The 24,090-nt window shown below is 33.0% G+C and overlaps 1 protein-coding gene across 1 annotated transcript; it reads left to right on the top strand.

The window, feature by feature from the left end:
- The first annotated feature begins 159 nt into the window (after positions 1–159).
- LOC111050446 lies at positions 160–22,725 on the top strand. The gene is made up of 3 exons (XM_039432587.1): positions 160–1,568; positions 15,080–15,170; positions 22,530–22,725. The coding sequence occupies exons 1-3, from the start codon at positions 1,415–1,417 to the stop codon at positions 22,657–22,659; spliced, it is 375 nt and encodes a 124-aa protein (XP_039288521.1). The 5' UTR covers positions 160–1,414; the 3' UTR covers positions 22,660–22,725.
- The last annotated feature ends 1,365 nt before the right edge of the window (positions 22,726–24,090 follow it).

Below are 24,090 nucleotides of genomic sequence, written 5' to 3'. Positions count from 1 at the left end.
ATAGAGAAACAATAGAATAAGTAGATATCCCATGGTATAGGGCGTTTATGTCGCAAATTTTACTGTTATCTCAAGCCGATAGTTCATGTATTTCTTTCCCGTGAAGCTTTATGACGCTGGTAGTCTCTCATATTGTGATGTTCATACACTCTTACCCAGTCAAAACAGTAAATATCGACAATAATCGACAGTAATCGGCTTGAGATAACAGTAAAAGCTGCGACATAATCGCCCTATACCATGGGATATCTACTTACGCTATTGTTTCTCTATGGTTATAGTCATATCCAGAAATTCAAATACTTTACCAACTACAAATTCATGGTATTTCAACACTGGAGTTATAGTTTGTGTCTAAGCTACCTTACCACATAAATTAATTATCTTACCTTACCACAACAGCATTATCTTATTGCAAGAAACAGTAGTTTGAAGTGTGTACAACTTTTAAATACAACGCCAAACAGTTGTAGATTAAACATATTATGTGCATAGATATTAATTAGAATTGATGGCTCTAAAACTACTATGTGTGTAAATTTGAAATTAATTGTAAAGTATTCAGCAATATCCAAGTGAGTTAAATTCACATTCAACCTTATATAAGCATTGAATTTGATTTCAATAAAAAATTCAATTAGTCTACATTTAAAAATGGAAGTATGACCACTTGTAATTACTCAAAAGTAAAATCTTATAAGTTAGAATTCAACCCTTTATCAGTTTGTATTTAGGACCTTTGTATACTAAGATTAATGTATTTAAAATCTAGAAAAAAGCTAAATTCAACCCTTAAATCAGCATTTTTTTAAACAGTGTTTTAAACAAATATCCAATACCCTCAACTATAAATTGATGAGTTCCTATCTGCTTTGATATAAAGACTTCAGTTAGAAAAACAATCATGCTAATCTAACTTCTCATTCAAATAATATTGTTGAGCGAGTGGCGGGTTTTTCGAATTGGCCGAGCCTGCACTGTTGCAGTAGAATAATAAAGCAAAAGCATATTGATTCAACATAGCCGTAGTTTCGGCATGGGGTGGTTGCATGGGCTAGTGGGTGGTGGTTGTGGGGGGGTGGTATGGTCGAGTGGGGTTGGAGTGGCGTAGTAGTGGGGGTTACCTACCCCGCCCTCCCCCTAATCCGTAGTACGATCTAGCCAGCACCAGCAGGTCTGCGTGTGATTCAGTCAGTCAGCTACCGGCTTCTCTGTCATCTGTTCGCGCCATACGAAAATAGCTCGCTATCATGTGCATTCTTTCTGTTTCCAATTGGAAATAATAATCGGAGCGCGCGAACTAAATGTGCCTTAACGACGATGCTCAGTTCTCGAGCACAGCTCACTGTCACCACACGACGGCCGACAAAATGATCTTCATAGACAGATAGACTGTTCATAACCTGCATTCCAAATGAATATGGAACAGAAGTTGATGTACGCCTTCCGAGGTTGGATCGCGTTTGTCGCCTTCATGGACCTCGGAGTCGCGTTCCGCTCGTTCATCGAAAAAAGATGCTTCCTCGGCGAATACTCCTACACTGAAAGCGACCAATTAATTGAGCAGAGTGAGTACAACAAACTACTATTTTTCTTTTATAGTTTAAATTATTCATGAGGCCGGTATAAAACTTCAAAAATGTATCATATAAGTTATTTTGTGAAAGATAAAACAGCTAAATTTGAACTATCCATGTACCACTTGTTACATAGCAAGCATTGGATCATGTAATTTAAAAAAAAAATGATATAGCGAATTATGTTTCCTTTCTTTTTCACAATTAAGCACAGATTAAACTTATTTAATTAATTAAACTAAGAGAGAACATAGGCTACATCACCACTGATATGTTTCAAATTTGAATAATTCATGAGACTATCAAATTTCTGAGAATACTTTTATTAGTAAAGATAAACACCTGAATTGGAGCTGGCGACACACTAAACAAGATGTGTTAATACCATTACTTGGCACGAATTGCTGATAGTGTCTAGCCTAATTCTAATGTATGGGAAACTTACAAGTCAGGGTTCTATCTTTCATGAAATATGTTTTATGTAACATTATTTGGTGCCTTATTCATTATAAATCACACAATTATAGATTATTAAGAACGATCGTAATTTTCAAGCTCACCTTGGAAACCAATCAGAATCGTTGAACCAGCTACTAGAATCGTTCTGATTGGTTGTTAGGCAGCCAAAATAAGCTTTGCTAAGAACATTATTGAAAACTGTTTATAAAATTTATTAATAAGTCTCATAATACCGAGAAATAAGTTGAGGCTCTCTTACTTCTTTTCTTGGAACTATGATATTTACTCTGTTGTATATCCATACTTTTTCACTGTTAAAATTAAACTTGAATTTTAAAAAACACTTTTGAAGTGAAAATGCACTTACTTTTGTAGTGACGATCGTTTCGACCTGTTTGTTGTTGGTCATCATCAGACTGTGGGAATTTACTCAGATGACAAGTCTATTGGTGGTAAGGGATGAAGGTGGTGGAATAGGTTGTGATGGGGGTTGGGTTGGTGGATACTTAGTGAGGCGGTAATTTTGAACTGTGGACTATTTTGACTTTCAGACAAGATACAAAGAGCACATCAGAGCCATTAATAAACCACATAGCCACTCAAACTTTGCTGACCATATATTATATCAACAGACCACACATACACCGACATCGCCACCAATTTTGAAATCCTCCATATTTCACAAAAAAGCAGAAAACGCAATGTATTGGAACAATACGAAATTTACAACCACACAAAACAGTTTCCCAACAGTCTCCTAAATGATCAAATAAATTTCTCTTTGACACTCTTTGACAAAATAGTCCACAGTTTAAAATTACCGCCTCACTAAGTATTCACCAACCCAACCCCCACCACTACCTATTCCACCACCTTCATCCCTTACCACACATAGCCTTGTCATCTGAGTAAATTCCCACAGTCTGATGATGACCAACAACAGGTCGAAACGATCGTCACTACAAAAGTAAGTGCATTTTCACTTCAAAAGTGTTTTTTAAAATTCAAGTTTATGATATTTATATCAAGTAGAATAGATTATAATTATTGGACAATTATTATATAGATTATAGAGCAAATTCTGGTTTATCATATAAGTATTGTTAAGTAGATTGCAATAAGTTTTTTATAAATTTTTCGAATAATGGAATAATTATTAATGAATCAGTGTACAAAATTACTGAAAATTGCAAAGTATTCATGTGAAGATGATTTTCTGATAATTAAGCAGTCCCTTGATAAAGTTCTCTCAAATTGCATTTCTTTTAATTTTCCTCATATTGATGAATTGATTGTACGTATTTGAAGTAATTCTTCTTTCCTATTCCGAATGTTAAATGAGTAGGATATTTATACTACAGCTTTTCTGTAGTAAACTTGGCCTTATTTATTAAAAAATAAACTGTTCGAGTACTATAAAAGCATATCCTGACGAATTAGGATTAAATTTTAGGTCTAATTAGAACCCGCAAGTCGATCTGATGAATCTCCCCTTATGATCATCTGCATTTGAGAGCAAGGTTTTTTCAGGCGATCTTTTTTTCATCTGAACACATCTACGCATCTGAAGAAGTCTAACCCAATCGAAAAATCTCCAATTCATTATTATGTTAATTAAAAATGTGAATAATGACAAATGAATCATTTTCGAATCACAACAGGTCCATCAATTTATTAAAAAAATGTATTATTCAATGACAAGATGAATGGAAGAAGTAATATTCTACTCAGTAACTGTGGAATTCAATTTGGAGACTGATGTTTCAATTATGCTATTCATAATTCTCATACTAGAAACTTTGAAGTAGTCAGTCACATATATTCCGTACGATATGTGTGAACCAAGAAATTGATGATAGAATTATTGTAAATTACTGTAAATTTGGGTTATTCTAATTAATTCCAATTTACTTTAATAAAACATTTGTTTTTAAACTTGTAGGATAATTAGCTGAGAAAATAGACATGATTTTCCCATTTACTTCCTCTGTAATATTACCTTCTTTTCCAAGTTAATTTAATATAATACATTCACAGTTACTTGGAATTTCATACTTTCTCATTTCAAAAGTATTTTGAATTGTTAAATACAGGTAAATTACACATTGGGAAATATTATGAATATCTATGAGTATTCAAAATATCATTATCCGTCAAGATCTCAAGACTTTATTCAAACTTGAGTCCAAACTCACACTAATCTTTTGTAATATGATGGAAGAGAAGATTAAGAAACAGTTGCAGTGTAATCGGATAGAAGTTTTAGGCCATCATAATCGGACAAGAGCATCTCAACTCTTAGAGAAATTGGAACGCTTTTGAGAGACTTAACTTTTGGGCTACCACTGAATGATGTCATTTTCATTTGTCAGAAGCGTAGCGGACCACAAAGCTAGATTATCTGTTGGCGAAACTTTCCGACTTGCTTCAAACCAAACTACACATTAATTAAGAGAACGATACAGCTCATTCATTAAAGAGAATTTTCGCTTTTGTTTCAAACTTTATATCCATTTCAAATATTTTTGAATGTCATCTCTACATGATTGAATGTTTTTTTTCTGATTTGTTTGTCGATTAGTCAACACACATAATATTTTAATCGTAATAGAATAGACAAAGGTCCAAATCCCAATAACTTCAATGTCCTTTGTATTCCTTTCAACGATGTAAACATTTGTAACTGTAGATGTAAACATAGACAGGAGTATTTCTTTGAACATTCCAAATATTTAATCCAATAGCCTAAATATATGAATTGGTAATTTTATTAATTAAATTGAGGTTATAAATCTGACATCTTTCTTTAAGTCTTCATACGATACTATCATTAATATTAAACCCCGTCTACTTGAATAATGATGGAATCTAAAATTGATTTAGTTCGCATAGCCTACGTATAATTAATTTCGTAAAAGTGAACAGTTTCAATAATGTAGTAGACTACATTTAATGTACTATCAACTGTACAGTTTGTACTGTACAATAACTATGTACTATTAACAATAATGTTTAATAATCTGTTTCTGGTTTTTATGAATGACCTTCAGTCCAATGTTCACACTTTACCTGTGCTCTATGCAGACGATACCACTCTGATTAATTCTAATGTAAGTAGGAGGGTTGTACGGAATATGCTGAACCAATCCTACGTTGATGCAAAGCAATGGTTCACTTCAAACGACTTGTGCATTAATGAGAGCAAGACAGAAGAAATATTCTTCTCACTCAATAATAATGTATTAGCAGATGTTGGTGTCACCTCTGTTAAGCTATTGGGTATGAACTTGGATTCAAAGCTTGATTGGCATGTGCATATCACGGAATTATCTAAAAGACTGGCTAGAGTTACATTTTTGCTCCGAAAATTAAAATTCTGCCTTAGCCATCAAGTTTTAAAAATCACTTATTTTGGATTGTTCCAATCCAACACATCCACATCATATGGTGTTTACCTAGGGGGAACTCAACCCATAGCATCAGGGTATTTTTGTGGCAGAAAAAAGCGATAATAATCATAAGTAACCTTGGTGTTAGGGATCCATGCAGAGAAGTTTCTAGACAGTTGAATATTATGACCCTACCGGCACTTTTCATTTATCAAAATCTGTTACAGGTGAGACAAAAAATTTCCAGTTTTGATACCCAGTCAAATACCCACAATTTCAATACTAGGAATTGGGAGAATTTAACAGTGCCTCACGTTCGACTGAGGAAAACTTTCAAAAGCCATTATTTCCAGCAAATAAAACTATTCAACAGGCTGCCGCTAGAAATTAGAGCGCTTCCAGTTGGTCGTTTGAGGATGGTAGTTAGCAAGTGGGTTACATCTAAGTCCTTCTATAAAGTGCAAGAGTTTCTTGAAGGTGATATTGTTATTAATGTCTAGCAGAGTTGAGTTTGTATAAGTATTTTTCATAAAATAAGCATATTGTGATAATGTTACACTTGTGGTACAGTGTTGAGTGTTTTAGTTAGTTTTGTGTTTTGCTTTTTTGTTTGACTGTATTCGGTTGATTCAGTTGTTGGTTGTATTGTCACTTGGTAATCTTTTGTTTGTTTTGTTATTTCCGCCAGTGATATGATTATGTTACTTTTATTGTATTGTTTGTATTGTGACTTTTGCCTATTACTGCACTGTATATGTTTATTAGCAATAAAAAATATCTTATATCTTATGTTGTACAGTTTCAATAACAAGTATTGAGCGTGCTTCATATTGAAGAATTAAATCAGGTTAATTGGATTGGTCGTGGAGTTTTGCTATGTTGAAAAATAATAGACAAGACTAATTAGTAGAGCCGACTAGACAAGCTAGACTATTGTACTTTGACTGTGATTGAGTCCTTGAGCAGAAAGAATGCACCTGCAACGAGACAAGCGTCTCCGTCAGCTTGTTATAATAACAAGATGCAGGATGCCCCGTTCATCAGATAAGGCATAAGGCAGCTCCGTTGTCCTTACAACCTCGGCTTGAATGTCACTGCCGCAAACTATCGCTAAATAATCAATGATGCTCAATGGGCCTGGGGCCTACTTGTGAGCGCGCGAATTTCGACCTGATCCTATTCACTTGAGAATGTCTCTTATGAGATGAAGCTTTTCAAATTATATCACTTTCCAATAATCATAATCATCAAACGAAAATCAAAATTATATTGAATTATATTATACATAGTGAGTCCTATGTATGGGAACCTTTCAATAAGTTGGAGACTGTTTTAGATATAATACTGTAACTTTCAGGATACATTATTGGTCTAACAGGTACTCTGCCTTTTGAAGTACAACTGAATTTCAACCTTTCATAAGGGGATGACTTAGGGGTTGTAACTAGAATATATTAAATGTAAACACCCATTTGGTGGTACATCATTTCTTCAATGTCATTTCATATGTTCTCCGATACTTGTATCCAAAATGGCGGTTTATTGAAGTTTTAGTTTTTAAAGAAATGATAGTTAGAGTAATGAAACTTGAAACAACACCTTTTTGAATGAATAACGAAACATTTTTATTGATGTCAACTTCTTTTGTTTTGAAAAGGCCTTTGAATGATGTACCACACAATGAGTTTTTTCTTTTAAAATATTTAAGTTACAATCCCTCATTTCTTTAAAACTAAAACTTCAATCAGCCGTCATTTTGGATACAAGTATCATAGAAAATTTTTATTGATCCATCTTTCTTGATTTACGAAGGTCTTTTAAATTATGTACCACACAATATGTGTTTACATTTAAAATATTCGAGTTACAATCCCTAAGTCACCCCCTTATCAGGGGTTGAAATTCAGTTGTACGTCAAAAGGTTATTTTGACCACTAACTTATCCTGGAAGTTACAGTATATATATATATATATATATTATATATATATATATATATATATATATATATATATATAACAGTCTCCAACTTATTTAAGGGTTCCCATACATATGACTCACTCTGTATATCAATTTGAACGAATGCAATCTCTCATTCAAATTCTTCAATTCAATTTCAGTTCATCTCTATATAGTCCAGGCAACGAATGCTCAAAAAAAGGTATAGAGGTAAAATTTTGGAATTCTTTACCCTGCAGCTCTTTTGAGAATAGTAAGGGGGTAAACATATCAAAAGTCCTCACTTCTACCCCCTGTGCTAAGGGGGTGGGGGTGGTTTGAAAGTACCATATTTTGTTTTTTGCTCATATCTCGAACAATATGCGTCTTTCGTAAATTTTTGTTAAATACAAAATTAAAGCTTACAAATTAGCCTACAAGTTTCATCTGTAACATTTTCTCATGTCTCTTCTAGTTTTCGAGGTATGAGCTCTGGAAGGTGTCACATTTTGAAGATAAACCTCTCTGGCTTCGATTTTTTCATATTTTTGGCCTTATAACTTTTCAACGATTGATTGGAAAAATCTGTGCTAATCATGAGCTCATGGAACATCATATACTCTTCAATTTGATGTATTATTTCACTATTTTATGCTTTCCATCAGTTGTTATAGCAGTCTTAGGGTTGAGTATGAAATTTTCAATACAGCAACAATAGATCATTTGACAATGTAATTTGCACACAATATCTGGAACACAATTTTTGACTCTGCAGCTTCATTAAGACTTGTTTAAGAGCAGAACATATAAAAAATCTTTATTCCTAAACCCTGTGCTAAAGGTGGAATACCGTCAAGTTGACACTTGTTGCTGTATTGAGAATTTCACACTCAACACTAAAACTGCTATAACTATTGATGGAAAGCATAAAATGGTGAAATAATACAACAAATTGAAGAAAATAACAACACTATAACGGCTGCAACAATCGTATGAAGATGCGTAAAATGATGAAATAATACATGAAATTGAAGAGAATATGATGCATATGAGGACTAATACTGGTTACTGAACCATAGAAAACGAATACCCTACAGGGTACAGAAAGTTTGTTTTAGTGTTTTCTCTGTGACTGGACGTTGTAGGTAAGGTAACACTATCACAATAAAGTAGAATAATAATTGTTCTACTCTGGGAATTCAACAGTACAGTATTGACTTATTAAATGTGAGAAGAAATTGGCAGATAGAAATATTATCATCTCAAGATGGTAGAAAAAAGAATGTGCAAACTTTTAGTCACAAGTAGTAGTTTCTATTCCAGAATCCTGATAATCTCTTAAGGTGCTTACAGATATACGCGCCGCGAACATGAGTAATTCACTTTTAATATAAATAATTATTATTTAACGAAAATCCCAAATAAATGCTGCAAATCACCCCGAAGACCTCTGCTACTGCAGACATTGACAACAGGGTTAACAGCCAGATGGAAATTCGATGAGAACTACTATAAAAATTAGTTGCCAGCCAGGGAATCGAACCCGGTACCTCCCAATTGCCAGACAGGAATGCTTACCCTTACACCAAACTGACAATCTCTGGATAGCAGCGCTCATTTTATACGAAGCAACAGCGGCCAACCAGTTACAGATGGAATTAAATAGAGAATGCATTTATCCAAATGCTAATTAATATATAATTATTATTTAACGAAAATCCCAAATAAATGCTGCAAATCGCCCCGAAGACCTCTGCTACTGCAGACATTGACAACAGGGTTAACAGCCAGATGGAAATTCGATGAGAACTACTATCCAAAAATTAGTTGCCAGCCCGGGAATCGAACCCGGTACCTCCCAATTGCCATACAGGAATGCTTACCCTTACACCAAACTGACAATCTCTGGATAGCAGCGCTCATTTTGCTCAAATGCATTTTGCTCAAAGGTAAGCATTCCTGACTGGCAATGGGAGGTACCGGGTTCGATTCCCGGGCTGGCAACTAATTTTTGGATAGTAGTTCTCATCGAATTTCCATCTGGCTGTTAACCCTGTTGTCAATGTCTGCAGTAGCAGAGGTCCTCGGGGTGATTTGCAGCATTTATTTGGGATTTTCGTTAAATAATAATTATATATTAATTAGCATTTGGATAAATGCATTCTCTATTTAATTCCAATTCACTTTTAATCAGCTTATTATATCTGTATTTTTACATGAACTGTAAGATACAGTTATAAAAAGCTTGGCATCAGCTGATTAAAAGTAAATTGCTCATGTTTGTGGCGCGTAAATTTGTACGCACCTTTAAATTCATTTGACAATGATACATTTCAATATCACAAAACGCATGGTTAATTTTAAATCACTATCTCGGCTTCGGTAAAACTTTCCTTATTTTCCAAAGCAAAACTAGAATTTTAGGCATGGTACTTGAGTTATGAATTTTGTATCCTTTGAATAATTTATTATTCCTATGGTATATTCTATAAAAACTGTTAAACCAAGTTGGAACGTGCGGATTTTTTTCAAACGATGCCTATAAAGATCTAGATTTTCAGGTGATGAGAAGGGTATTGTTGAGAGTTGGATTGTCCTATGGTTGTTTTAGGGATAACCGAAAAGTGATATTAAATCTCACTGACAGAATCCAAAGTCAGGGCAGTGGACTGTGAATGATAGTTGGTATTAATACCTACAAATAAATCTCTGAATTCTGTGCATAAAAAACTGATAGCTTGAAGTGTGTTGAGTACGCCAATAAAAGACAAAATGATTCAACAAGTTGAGATTTAATATTAATAAAGTAATAGGCAGATGGCCACATACAAAAACAAGTGTAAGTAGATTAAATCGAATAAAATCTTTAGATGAATTTTATTACAACATGTAATAAAACCGTTAGAAAATACAAAATTTAAATGAATTTAGGTCAATGACACTAATGACCATTGAAGCCTGACAATAATTGATAAGGTACTGTCAATGATACCTGAATTGAGAATAGAAATTTTTAAGTGATACAATAATAAAGTTACTGCTGAAAAATTCAATCTTAATGATTTTAAAAAGGAATAATAACAAATGACAATGAGATGTAGATAATGCTCTATATATTGAAATGGTTAAATGTTGATTGACACTAATACAAATAATCTTAGAATAATTGAATGTCTCGGTCGATATTAACACAAGTAAGTAAGTTCAGAAATGAAAATGCCTTGGTTGACATTAACATAAATAAGTTCAGAAATGAAAATGCCTTGGTCGACATTAACACAGGTAAGTAAGTTCAGAAATGAAAATGCCTTGGTCGACATTAACATAAATAAGTTCCAAAATCAATGTCATACACATTGAAATAGGCGTCGGTGGCCTTAAAATATCACTTGTGAACCAAGGGTAGCTGTCAATACAATGAAATAGTTGTTAATGTTGAGTACATTAATATAGGCGACATAGGCCTTCAATGATTTGAATGTCAAGTTAGACATTAATAGAACAATTAATAGGCGTCGGTGGCCTTAAAATAACACTTGTAAGCCAAGGGTAGCTGTCAATACAATGAAATAGTTGTTAATGTTGAGTACATTAATATAGGCGACATAGGCCTTCAATGATTTGAGTGTCAAGTTAGACATCAATAGAACAATTAATAGGCGTCGGTGGCCTTAAAATATCACTTGCAAGCCAAGGATAGCTATCAACAAAATTGAATGCCTTGGTCGACATTAATACACTTGTAAAGCCAAGGGTAGCTATCAAATTGAATGTCTCGGTCGACATTAATACACTTGTAAAGCCAAGGGTAGCTATCAAAATTGAATGTCTCGGTCGACATTAATACACTTGTAAAGCCAAGGGTAGCTATCAAAATTGAGTGTCTCGGTCGACATTAATACACTTGTAAAGCCAAGGGTAGCTATCAAAATTGAATGAAATACAAATTATAACCTTGAAATAATGTAGGACAGCGCTCTCAATGAGACATACACTGTAACATATTGAATTCATGTACATAGGCTCGATTGCCAAAAGTATGGACAATTAAATGTTTTTAATTGCCATAAAAGTTGAATGATAGCTACAAAAATCATATGAATGCACATTAAAATGTTTGAATTAGAAATAGAGAACAACGTGGTCCAGTATCGACATGCTGTTAGTATTTTTATGAACAGTTATGCAATACATGCGTAAATGAAAGTTGATTAGAATGATTTATGTAACCTGAATAAAATTTTGAGGAGGAGATGCAGCCAGGCCGACAGGCAAGGAATCCACGGTACCCCAAGGAACAGGACATCAGCAAGCGATGATATGATGGCCACGATGACGAGAATGGAAGCGTCCAACACAACACAGTAGGCAATTCCCCCAGTGGGAATGTGAGCAGGAACATGTAGAATCACAAACAAATAATCCGAATTTCAAGTTGTGGAATTTTCAGAACGATTTCCAAATGGCAGAGATGATGAAATTAAAAGTCTGAGTTTCAAGAGGTGAAGCCAGTTGTTAGAAGAATGGTGATAGATGCCAACACAAGATTGTGAAATCTTGACAAAGTTTATCAGCGTAAATATACAAAGAAATTGATAGATAATTGCATCACAGTTGATGAATAGATTTAACGAATTAATTTGAAGGAATAATTCACATTTAAAAACGTTCCGTAAACCAGATGAATTTGGATGAAGAGAAGGTACACCGAAGCGGTGTTCACTCACCAACGAGAAACCATAGAAAGACAAGAGGCTAGGCTGACACTCTAGCAACAAGGAAGAAGAAGCTGGAAATGCTAGACACATAGGCTGACGTTTGCAAACGTTTGATGAAAAAGTAGCAATTATCTAGAAAGTAAGATGCCTAAAAGACGAAATAAATTCCAAAAAATTGAATAATACAAATATTAAAATTGAAACGACGAATAATACGACAAATAATATAGAAAACAAACTTGATTATGACAGTGACGTGGAACCGTGACTGTGACGTCACCGGACAGCACAGACGGACAAAATGACGAAATGACGTCTACGTAGTAACGGAACGAGTAACAAAGTGGAACCGTTCCAATAAATGCTTTGTCAGATTTTACACTCACATTGGATAAATAATTAGTGAAGCTGACGACTTGAAGCGGTTAGGCCTAACTGTCCGATGAGAGAACTCAGCTTTAGTCTAGTCCTATTCAAAATTCCCCAATCTTCATTATTGAAAATTATGGATAGGCCTACTAGAGAGCAATATTCGAAGGGATTTGGAATTGGGAATTCTTGGAACTAGAGTGTTTTAATAAATATAAATACACTGTATATAACCATTTGGAATAAATGAATAAATTTGCAGATAAGAGAAAGATTGAAACCCACTCCTAGTTACAGTCTCTGTAGTCTTTATTTCCCCACCCTTAATAATAAATGTAGTACCGTACTTATAGTGCGGTCCACGTTATAATGGCAGTGGATAAAGATAAAAGAATAGCGATGCTGATTCTCTGCATTAATTAATTATATTTCTACACTGTCAAAAACATACTTGGCATCGTTGTGGACCTGGAAAAGGATAGTAACACCGGCTTTGTTGAATGATAGACAAGGATAGCAAAACCACAGTTGATCAAATACTGTCATTATAACGTGGACCTTACTATAATTCGTTTCTTCTTTTTATTTCCCAATAGCTACTACAGTAGTAGCTTGATGAGTTCCTATGCTCCTATTGATGATTCCTATGCTCCTATTGATGAGTTCCTATGCTCCTATTGATGAGTTCCTATTATTTTTCATTATTATTATTATTATATTATTATTATTATTTATTTATTTATTTACCAATTCACTAGAAATTTACAAAATAACACTTATCAACTAATATACATTGGTGTGGCTGGAAAAAGAAGCCTTGAGCTCCAGCCACGAGTTCGAAAATATTCTTTAAATTATTGGTACATTTGCCATGATAATATTCTAAAATACAAACCAAAAGATAGTAAACCAAAAACCAAAAATATGTATAAATAAACACACAAAATCAATTCTTGAATCAAAAATCAACAAGCCCAATAATAGAAATAGGTAATATAGAAATTATAATAATAATAATAAAAAAAAATTCTTTTAGGTAATCAAAAAAACCAAGTTTTAACTGAGCATGTTAAAAACAAGTCATAATTATAATAATTTAGTTTTCGATTTTAAAAAAGTAATTCTCTTTTACCCTATGCTCCTATTGATGAGTTCCTATGCTCCTATTGATGAGTTCCTATGCTCCTATTGATGAGTTCCTATGCTCCTATTGATGAGTTCCTTTGTATATGTATCTACTATGATCGACTGATAACATTACGTTTGCATAACTGTGTAGTCGAAATTTTTAATCAGTCCGAATGAACAAAATAGTTGCTGGACATCGTTTGCCTCTATAGTCCTGTAAAAGAGAGAAGGAGAGAACCCAGAAATGTTGTAATATTAAGAGAGACGAAGGGCGATGACAGGAACAAATTAATTTTCGTCGGAAACGGGCATCTAGCTCTCTACTGCTGGAACAATATCGTTGAGGGACGGGCAATTAGTCGGCTCAAAATTATCGGATAAATAAAATAAGTTGCTCCCCAGATGTTGCAAACCTCGCTAAAGGCTAAAAGCCTGTGGAGAATAGCCCCGCAAACTTTACCGTTTGAAAAAAATGCACTAGACGTGGTTTCCCACCAATAAAGTCTAGGATTCATGATTCTTGGCGATTACTATCCTGGCTATTCTGGTGGCTATTAACTTAATTTACTCATTCTTTTAAAAAGTAGAATCTAGGAAAGTGGAATCTCTCCATTTATGAAATGAGTTCTCGTAGAATTCTGTTTATCGCCTAGGGTATAGCTTTATTGTTCTCCCTAATTGACTTTAAATTAATGAAGGGGCAATCATTTAAGTTTTTCCTGCCATTTGTTAGTTACTGTACGGTACCGCGATAACAAATCTATCTACTGAATAACTAACTCCTCAATCATAGCCTACTTTTGATAGGAGACTAGAATTTTTTAATCTCCGTTATTTCTATGGAGAATATAATTATGAGCAATTGTGCAGTTTGTTGTTATAATAATTAATGTCATAAATTCCTTTTGAGTTATAAGTTTCATGATCAGAATAAGAATAATATCATAGCCACCGCGGCTATCATCAAGGCCGCGGCCTTGTATGAGAGGTGGCTATGATAATGTTCTACATCGAACAACTGTATTTCAAAATTTCGATCAGTTACAACCCGGAAAATTTAATAAATTATCAGTAAATCAGCTTTTTAATGAGAACTTTGAGATTGTTCCAGTTAAAAAATCAAAAGGAACACCCACTTACTTTTAGTATATGATATTGTGAATCCAATACTGTACTAAAAATAAACTTTATGTATTTATACATTCACAAGTTCCTAAGAAAGAGAATAAAAGAGTCAATGAAATACATCGATTCAAGTAAGAAGTAGCATCCATGCAAAAAATTCTTCCTAGTATTTTAAGTAGGATGGGCTTTGACTTTCCTTTTATAAATTACAGTACAGCGGATTGATCTTCTACTCAATCAATTTATATCAATACAATCTACTGATCTATAATACAATATAACTAATTGTGATTGAATTCATTTTTTTAGACCTATGCTCCTAAGCAGATAACTGAGAAAATTTTTTATATGATACAGCCTTACATTGTTCTTTTTTAGGCGATCCTACTCTTCCAAGGATCCTCGGCATGTATTCCATTCTGAAGGCAATAGCACTCATCCATTGTACAGTTTTCATCCATTATAGACCGTAAGTATTATTGCTCTTAGAATATAGGAATAGTATAAAAAGTAATCTATTCAAATCCAAAAATGTATTAATATTGTATGCTGAATATCAGATCCTATAATTATTAATTTCTATGGACTGCATATTTTATAAAATTCAACTCAGTTGGAGAATCGACTATCAAACATGCTTGAGATGTAAAATAATAAGAGTGGAGAGAAAAGAGAATGGGGAATAAGAAGTGTGCCAAAATGCCAATTGTGTGAATTTATGAGAAGCATAAAGAAGAGAGAATTTTTGCAATGCCAGAAAAGCCGGAAAAGTGTTGGAGTTGGAGGTGAACAGAAATTTATTGCCTTTGAGAAGGAAATTTCTACTTATGTATCTTTTCAAATAGGCTGAATCCGAACTGAATGAAGAGTTCATCGGTTTTAAAACATGTAACGTACTTAAGATCATTCACAACAACATCTGAAATAGACGGGAATAGACCATTACTAACAGTAATATCTCTAGTGACTCCATGAACTCATTTGGCAAACCTTGTAAATAAAAAGTTTTTGTTCACTTGTGTAGAACAACATATTAAAAAATGATAAATAAGCAGTAAAACCGTAAAGCGTGATTATTAACTACATATATATTATCAACAGAAATTAGAAATTGAAACAAATAGACCAATTCAGCCAATATATAATATTGCAAGCTCTGATCCTGATTAGCAGATAATGTAAAAGAAACCCTGTTTATTGTGTTACCCAATGTATTGAAGTTTCTATGATTCACATATGTATCATTTTACCATAATTACTATCAAGTGAAGCTTATAATAGCTGTAGAAATTGAACAGTATAAAACTATTTCTAGTCCCTCCATCAGCCCGTTTGAACCCATGTGAAAGAGAACCTATTTGAGTTAGGATAAATACTTGTTTAAAACGTCTTGAAAAATGGAAAACTATGCACCAAAGCATAAGTACCAATTGAAAGCTTGTAGTAAGTAAGTAAATCAGCACAATACCAACTCTAGTCCTATTTTTGAAAACCAATTGGTGAATATTGTAATGCGAGTGCTGTATACAGTGCTTATTATACAATAATAATATTCCAGCAGTTAGTTAACTGCAATTTCTAAGAAATCTCCCATCTAAAACAAGTGATATTTACTATGACCTACGTAGCTATCAAGTCGTGTGACCTGAATAATTCAAGATCCTGGCAAGATGCGGGCTAATTGTGTTGACACAACGTCTTTACACAACAAAAAGCTGTACCTAAAAAGTCGTGTGACTTATCGTAGATATCCTGGCAGCACCTAGAGCTTAGGCACTTGAGAATTGAGATCCATATACAAGTAAGCCCTGAAATAAATAAATAGCCGACTACCAGTGAACCGAGACGCCAGCAGCCATCGTTTTACGACTCATTAGCTCTCTGGTAAGTCAGCTCCGGACATCATCCAAGTAAATTGGAAGCTGGACTTGGCAAATTATAAATACATTCCTGTCGTGAAGTCCGCAAATGTGGCGGAGTTCCTGTGAGAATCTGGGAATCTGCCAGGCCACCAGGGCAGCCACATCTTTACCTATTTTAATCGCATTTTATGGACGCACATGCTATCAACCAAAATTGACTCGCTAATTATTGTTGTGTCAGTGACATTCTCGAATATTCTCCTGTGCCAGTATAATCGTATGATGCATAATTAGAAATGTTTGATGCATGTCTTCTTATTCATTACACATTGCACTTTACCCCCTTGGTAATGAAACTGGAAAATCCTGTTGATGATGGTAATTTATTGTAAAATAAGTACGAGATAAGAATTAAACTATTTTATTAGAGAAACGCTATCCGAATAAATGAATCAATAATAATTTGCAATATTAACATATGCAAGCCGTTGTAGACAATCGCCTAGGATCTAGGAATGAGATGAAATATATGTTATTCTAAAGAAGATAATAAAGACAGAGCCTGCCTGAAATTGGTTGAACTGGCTGATATCTAAAATATCTCCATATATTCACAAAACACCCATTCTATGCTACCACATATTACAACTGAACAAGATTGGTACTTGAAGCCACTATAAAAATGAACCTACGAGCTTAACTGATGTTGCATAATTCATCACACGAACGTGATATGATAACATAAACCCCATCCGGGTTCAAGTATAGTATGCCAAACTATGTGTACTATACGCTTGCGTATAAATCGTGCTTTCTTTTCTTCCCAACCTGAGGGAGCATAGACTAATATATTCATTCATTCCACCATTATTGGATTTAGCTAAAATGTATGTCAAGTACCGCACCACTTCACCGCACTGAAGCACAGTAATTTTGTTTGTTGTTTCGTAGCCGCTAGAAGCTAGAGCGGTCTCAGTCTCTTGTAGAATTTCCCTCCAACCAAGACCCCACTGTAGGCCTACGGTACTAGTTTACTTTAGAGGTCCTGTTTCATCCTCCCCCGACGAACTGTAGCCTATATTATCCATCTCCAACACATTTAATCTTTTGCGAAGACGAATTACTGTGGAATGAAGTTGATTAAAGGACATAACATTAGATTTTTATTAACTTGGAACCAGTCACTAAATCAACAATTAGAGGAACTCAAAAATATTAACAGTAGACTAATAAAACTTTCAAATACATTAAATGTAAATGAAATGAAATTTTCATTATTTATAATTTCATCCATCAAAATTTAAAAATGGATCAATAAATGAAACATATTCAAGATGAAATCCCCTGAATAGATTGTTTTTATAATTAAATTTAAAAATATTGAAAATATTCTACTCGATACCCTAATATCCTGAAATCGTGTTTCAAGTACCCCTGTCTTGAGAAACGATTCTGAACCCAATTTTATTATGAAGAAATAATTTGAATCATTTTGTCAACCGTGGGTTTGTGCAATTTTTCGCACTACACACTTCATGAGAGTGAATTTATATGGAAGGTATCGTTTATAATGAATAAGTACATTTTTAGTGGAAACTTATAATATTCATAAACCTCTTGTTATTTACCTAACCATTACCTATTAGTCCGGGCGCAAATGTCAGGAATAAGGTACTCCGTGGTCATTTTTGAGTAACAGCCGTGGAAGATGTCTCAATTTCTTCGTTAGGTCTAGCATAATGAGGATCGTGATGATGAAGTCGAAATCACAGGCAAACACCTCGGAAACAAGATGGCCGCCAAAATTTTCAGGGTTTTGCTATATTGCTTGTATTTCAATAACCGTTCAAGATATTCAACCGTTTTTTAGACGAAAATATTTTTAAAATCTTCCTCTACAATTTTTGTTTCATGAAAGTTTCCTCTAAAACGCATATTTCTTTAGTTATAACGATCAAAAGCCCAACAAACTTTTTTCTAAATTTGTTCAAATTTCATTCCATTATAACTTTTTTTGTGCAAGAGATACAGAGAAATTTTAAATCTATGAAATTTAGAGTGTTTTTTCAACTTTGGAAACGATCTTCAATGCGCTGTACGTTGAAAAATGAGTTCTCCAGCGCCCTCAAAAGAAAACCCTGCATTATTTCTGGTGAATTTTTCCATACGCATGAGGTAACAAGCTAGAACAATAAAATCGATTTTTCCATGACTGCTTTAAGATAGAGACTTGCAAATGGTCTCAATCTCTTCGTTACAACAAGACGAATAAGAATATTGATGATGGAAACAACGAAAATATTCGTCATCATTGAAAAATACAAGATGGCGGTCATTATTGACAGAAATTTTTATATCGCCTGTTATTCAGTTATTGTGAGAGATATCGGATTGGTTTTACCACCAAAGTGTTTAGAATTAACCAACTGATGACTTATCATTATCACGATCCTCATTATGCTAGACCTAACGAAGAAATTGAGACATCTTCCTCGGCTGTTACTCAAAAATGACCACGGAATGACATTTGCGCCCGGACTATATCTATGGTTCCTTCATTATCTTCCATTCCAATTAGAACAAATACAAAAATCTCAACATCAAAGGGAGGCTAGAAATTCCCCAACGCTTTTAAAAGCCCCCCATTTATCCTATATGAACAGTGTTTCTTTAAAATGTGACCCAACTCGAAATTCACTGATGAAAGCTGAATGGACAGCTGATTAGACATTTGCAGAGAGTCGAGGGGTGCAGAGCAGAGGTTGAGGGGTGCTAACCTCCGCGTCGCCGGTGCTAACTTTCATCCGCTGCTTGACTGATCATGAGAAAACTTTTTTGGCAGCGTCTTGGACACTCACTGCTGAAACTTCAGCACATAATGAACCAAACCCAGGAATTTTCAAAAGATTCGCTTCCTGTATAGTTTCTGTATTGTAGAGATTAGCCTGACACCAAAGTGAATATAGGTCTAGTGAAATCAGTTAATTCAGTTCATTTTATCTGACTAATTTATCATCAGTGATGAAAACTATTTAAAAATGTATATTACAGTTTCCATTTAAGTACTATTCAAGTTATTATAACTACTTGATTTTTAATTCAAATTATATTGAATAACCTATCAAATTAAGTTGATAGGTTAATTTTAGTACGTTATATAAAATATTCCTGAATTCCTCCATTCCTAGTATGAATATTTGAGTAAACGGCTTTGAATTGTTTCATTTTATTTGAATATTCAAATAAGGTTCATTCAATAATATTCATTTGAGTTTTTATTATGAAAAAACTCTTTGAATATAATATTATAATTTTATGCTCACGATCCACCAGTTCTTGGAGGCGGGTTGATTATCAACAGCTTCTCTGGAGATAGTGCATAGATGCATTTCTATAAATTAAACTCCCAAAATTGAAACTAATTCAATCACCTAACGTTATTTATAAAAATCTTCATTCAAGGACGATATTTATGAAGATTTTCTTTTCAAAACTTTTCTTTTCTACCCTCACCTAAAATATGGCAAGTTAAATAGCATTAAATATTTAGTACCGGTATTTGAAGTCCATTAAATAAACAGAAAATACATGTGTAATACAATAGCGATGATATTGTGATTGTGAATAATAGGTACAGCATACAGTTCATAATGCCCGAATGTGATGTATAGATGTGATACTAGACAAGGAGCAGTATGACGATCCTTAGTAGTACTATTAATTCATATGGTAGTAATTTTATGACGGTGATGGAAAGATAATCCTCAACATAAACGTGAATAACTGAGAGTTTAACGATGATTGGATAGTGTCCAAAAAGGTCAATCAGAAAGAGTTCATTATGAGAAGAAAAGGTCAAAGGTCCTACAGGAGGACAGGCCAAAGATGAAGATGGATTGATAAATGTGTAGCAGATGTGGAAATGATCGGCGAAAGAGAAGATCGGTTGATGACTGCTTGGAGTCGAGCAAACGGATAAAATTGATGGAGGTGAATTGGAAGAAAGCCAAAGTCCATCTTCGGGCCGGAGTACTATCATAGAAAAGGGAATCCGTTTCCCGGTATCCAATGTGAATTTAATGAATATGAATCATACTGTAATACACAATAAACTTCTTACACAATACAGACTATAATTTTTAGTTGGTATGAATTTATTGAATTTCATTCAATTAATCATTTTTTAATTTAGGTAATCGAGTAATTTAATTTATCATATTAATATTTCAATAAACTACTTACAATATAGACTAGGTGGTATAAATGTATTGGATTCTATTCAATTAATTTTTCATTAATTTAAGGAAATTATTGCTTTGAGGTAGGATTCAAGAATTCTCAAGCAATAAAATTATGAGGAAAAAGTAAAAATGTTGGGCAATAGAATAAATACAATCAATTTCAACCTATTTACACATAACAGTATAATATTGTATTCATAAACATAATATGTATCCGGGTACTCAGGCTATTAGGGTATTCCACTATTGGAAGAAGAATAATCACGGAAACTAATAATTTATTATCTCTCGAATTAGATTGTAGCCCTTTTTTATTTTAGTCACTGGATTCTTAATTCTTATTACATATTTTTATTTATAATTCCTTTCTCATTTTCCTTATCTAGATCTCTTCAATAGTTGAAATTTTTTTCTTATTCAATCAATTCAATAATACATTATTATTATAATTCAGAAATTCTTATGCTTTCTTGTTCATTTCAATAAGTGTTGTAAAACAATAAGATAGATCAATCAAAACTTTGAAACTCACTGATTAGTATTTTCTTACAACTTATTACAGCTATTACCTGTAGACCAAACTGAATTCTTGCCCAAAACCAAGGAAACATAGTAAAATTATTTTTAGAACTGACAGTACCTCTTGAAACTCTTTCAGACGAACTCATGATTTCAAAGGGTCATGTTAGTAGCCTATGTTAAACATAAAAAAATATCAAGAGTCAATTTACTCAATGTAGAGTTTTAACAAACTTTAGGGATGAGATCAAATAAAATTGAAACATCGGAGAATCGCATTTCGATGATTACTTGCTCCACTAAGCTACAATATTCAGCTCACCTACGGTACGGCTCCATACCTGAATATAATCTGTAGTATTTACAAAAATACGATTTGAAATTTCGATAAAGAACAGTATGCTCTCAATTCTCTCCATGAATGAAAAAGTTGCTTAATGAACTCCATAACTTATGAATGGCCCAATTCTCTATTCTCTAATGAATAAAAGTGCTCACAGCAGACTTCAATAAATAAAAGGTCAAACCGCGCTAACTGCCAACTCAATATTAATCTCTTCCAAGTGCAATCAGACTGAAATATAACTGTCCTTTTCAAGTTCTACTTTTGCATTTGCTAGAAATTGCAGTGATCTAGTAATAGTTGGAAGTATAGTAGCAGGCATTTCTCTCAACATCAGTGTTTTTATAAGTCGTTTTCTAATGTTAATGATTTTTTAAAAAGAGTTTTTCTGGATTATAATAAAATTTAATATTTTTCAATTTATAACAGTTTTTCATTAAGTTCTTATTTAGATTATTCATTTTTATTTTTGAAAATTTGAATCATTATTTTTTCAAATTACAATTCAGTCGATTCAAATTGTAAACAATAATTCAATTTAATTAAAAAAAGCTCTCAATGAATGAATTATCTTTTATGGATTGACTTATTCAATGAATTTAGATAAATTTTCTAATTGATTAGACTTATACCAAGTGAAATATAATTTTTCTGTTTATTAAATTATCACTGAGATCTTTTTAATCACACACATTAATTTTCACTCAATTTGAACTAAAAATAATAACTATTAATTATGTGGAACTTTAGTCTAAGTTATTCAATGAAATTGTTGTGACTTGAAAGGAAAATCATAAATTAAAATAATTTGTGCTTTTTAGAGATTCTATTATTCAATTGTGTATTTTAATTGTATGTTTCAGGATAATTAGTATGGGCATGTGCTCGCTTCTACTTACTATTATAATGTATATCACTGAAGCACTTTACTACCACTCGACAACGCTCAACTTTTATGTAATTTTCCCTTGCGTTTTGAATGGTAAGTTGTAAATATTGTAAACGTAATGTGTTTAAATTACATGCATATGAAACTTATGAATATTTTTATCATAGACATACGAGTACGGAACTGAAATAATTAAGAAAATTTTCATCAATGCATTTATCAAGCATTATCATCGTTTTTATTTTCTCATATTCATATACAAATCATAAATATTTTTGTAGCGTGAATTTTTATGTTAAAAACAGTTTCAACTGAAAACTATTTTTATGTAGATGAGAACATTTTTTTGCTTTACAGTTTATGCTGACGTCAATCAATTTGAGTTCAAGCCATTCCAGCTCGAACAAATGAAAATTGAATTTCATTTTCTGACTCTAACAAACATCTCGACTCATAATAATATTATTATTATTATTATTATGTAGATAAATTGAAAGTGTGAATGTGGTGGGCCACTTCACGTGTGTAGTATTTGTTTACGAACTGATGATGATTTATCTGATTTATGAATATCTAGAAGATTTTTTAGTTCGGCCACAAAGTTGGAAATATAAATCTAGGACGGCGAAAAGCGCCGAAAAAAGCTGCCTAGGCTGCCCATTTTTTACAATAATATTGTTGATAAAACAATGATCATACTAGTTAGCAATATTCCTGCCAATTTGCAACCCTTAATAAGTATTCTCACTTAGATTAGAGTACAAAATCAAACAATTTTCTCATAAATTGCCTTATATTCGTAATAATAATAATATTGTGCTTGTACAATTAGTTTGATATGTATGAACCATATATATTTTAGAAGTCATATAAGTAGATCTAATATTTAGATCAAGAAATGAGCCTAAATAATTGAAAAAGTGAATAAGTCGAGAACTTTAAACCTTAAAGCAATAATTGAATGGCAGTGGACTTCGCCGAGTTCTTATTCAATTTCAAAAATGTTTATATTATAATATTACCTTCAAATTTAAATATTTTCCGTATTTACATTTATGGAACGTCATTGAATTCAATTATATTTGGATAAGATAGCGATGTTGATGATAGCGTGAATTTGTTTCGTTTAGTCCATTTTTTCAATTTTCAGCCCACATAAACTGAAGTTCTCAAGGATGCTTTTGTGTGATATAGAGTTGAACAAAATTAGTATAAAAATTATAAGGCTACAATAATTAATCAAGGACTGAAGATCTGAATTTGAGTAATCATTATTCAAGTGATGATTATTAATCCATCTCATTAGCATAAATTTCTTAGATTTTTATTATAACCAAATTCACTATAAAATTTCTGTGCAATACTTTCAAACTTCATTCATTTCCTGTATAGTTAGTTGATGTTTTATCTATTTACTTGAGCTCACAATATAATTGTCAATTCACTTTTTATTATTATTTCAGATTCAAGTTCATTTTTAAAGCCTAAAAGTGACTTATATCACTCATGTTTATTTTTGATTGAGATAAGAGATG

This window comes from Nilaparvata lugens, chromosome 7 (assembly GCF_014356525.2).
Source record: "Nilaparvata lugens isolate BPH chromosome 7, ASM1435652v1, whole genome shotgun sequence".
In the NCBI taxonomy this organism is placed as follows: domain Eukaryota; kingdom Metazoa; phylum Arthropoda; class Insecta; order Hemiptera; family Delphacidae; genus Nilaparvata; species Nilaparvata lugens.
This window is presented reverse-complemented; position numbering and strand designations above follow the sequence as displayed.

Coding starts and splice junctions, on each gene's coding strand:
- LOC111050446 (XM_039432587.1), top strand. CDS start 1,415: ATGAATATGGAACAGAAGTTGATGTACGCCTTCCGAGGTTGGATCGCG. Junction 1,569..15,079: donor CGACCAATTAATTGAGCAGA/GTGAGTACAACA, acceptor GTTCTTTTTTAG/GCGATCCTACTCTTCCAAGG. Junction 15,171..22,529: donor GTTTTCATCCATTATAGACC/GTAAGTATTATT, acceptor TGTATGTTTCAG/GATAATTAGTATGGGCATGT.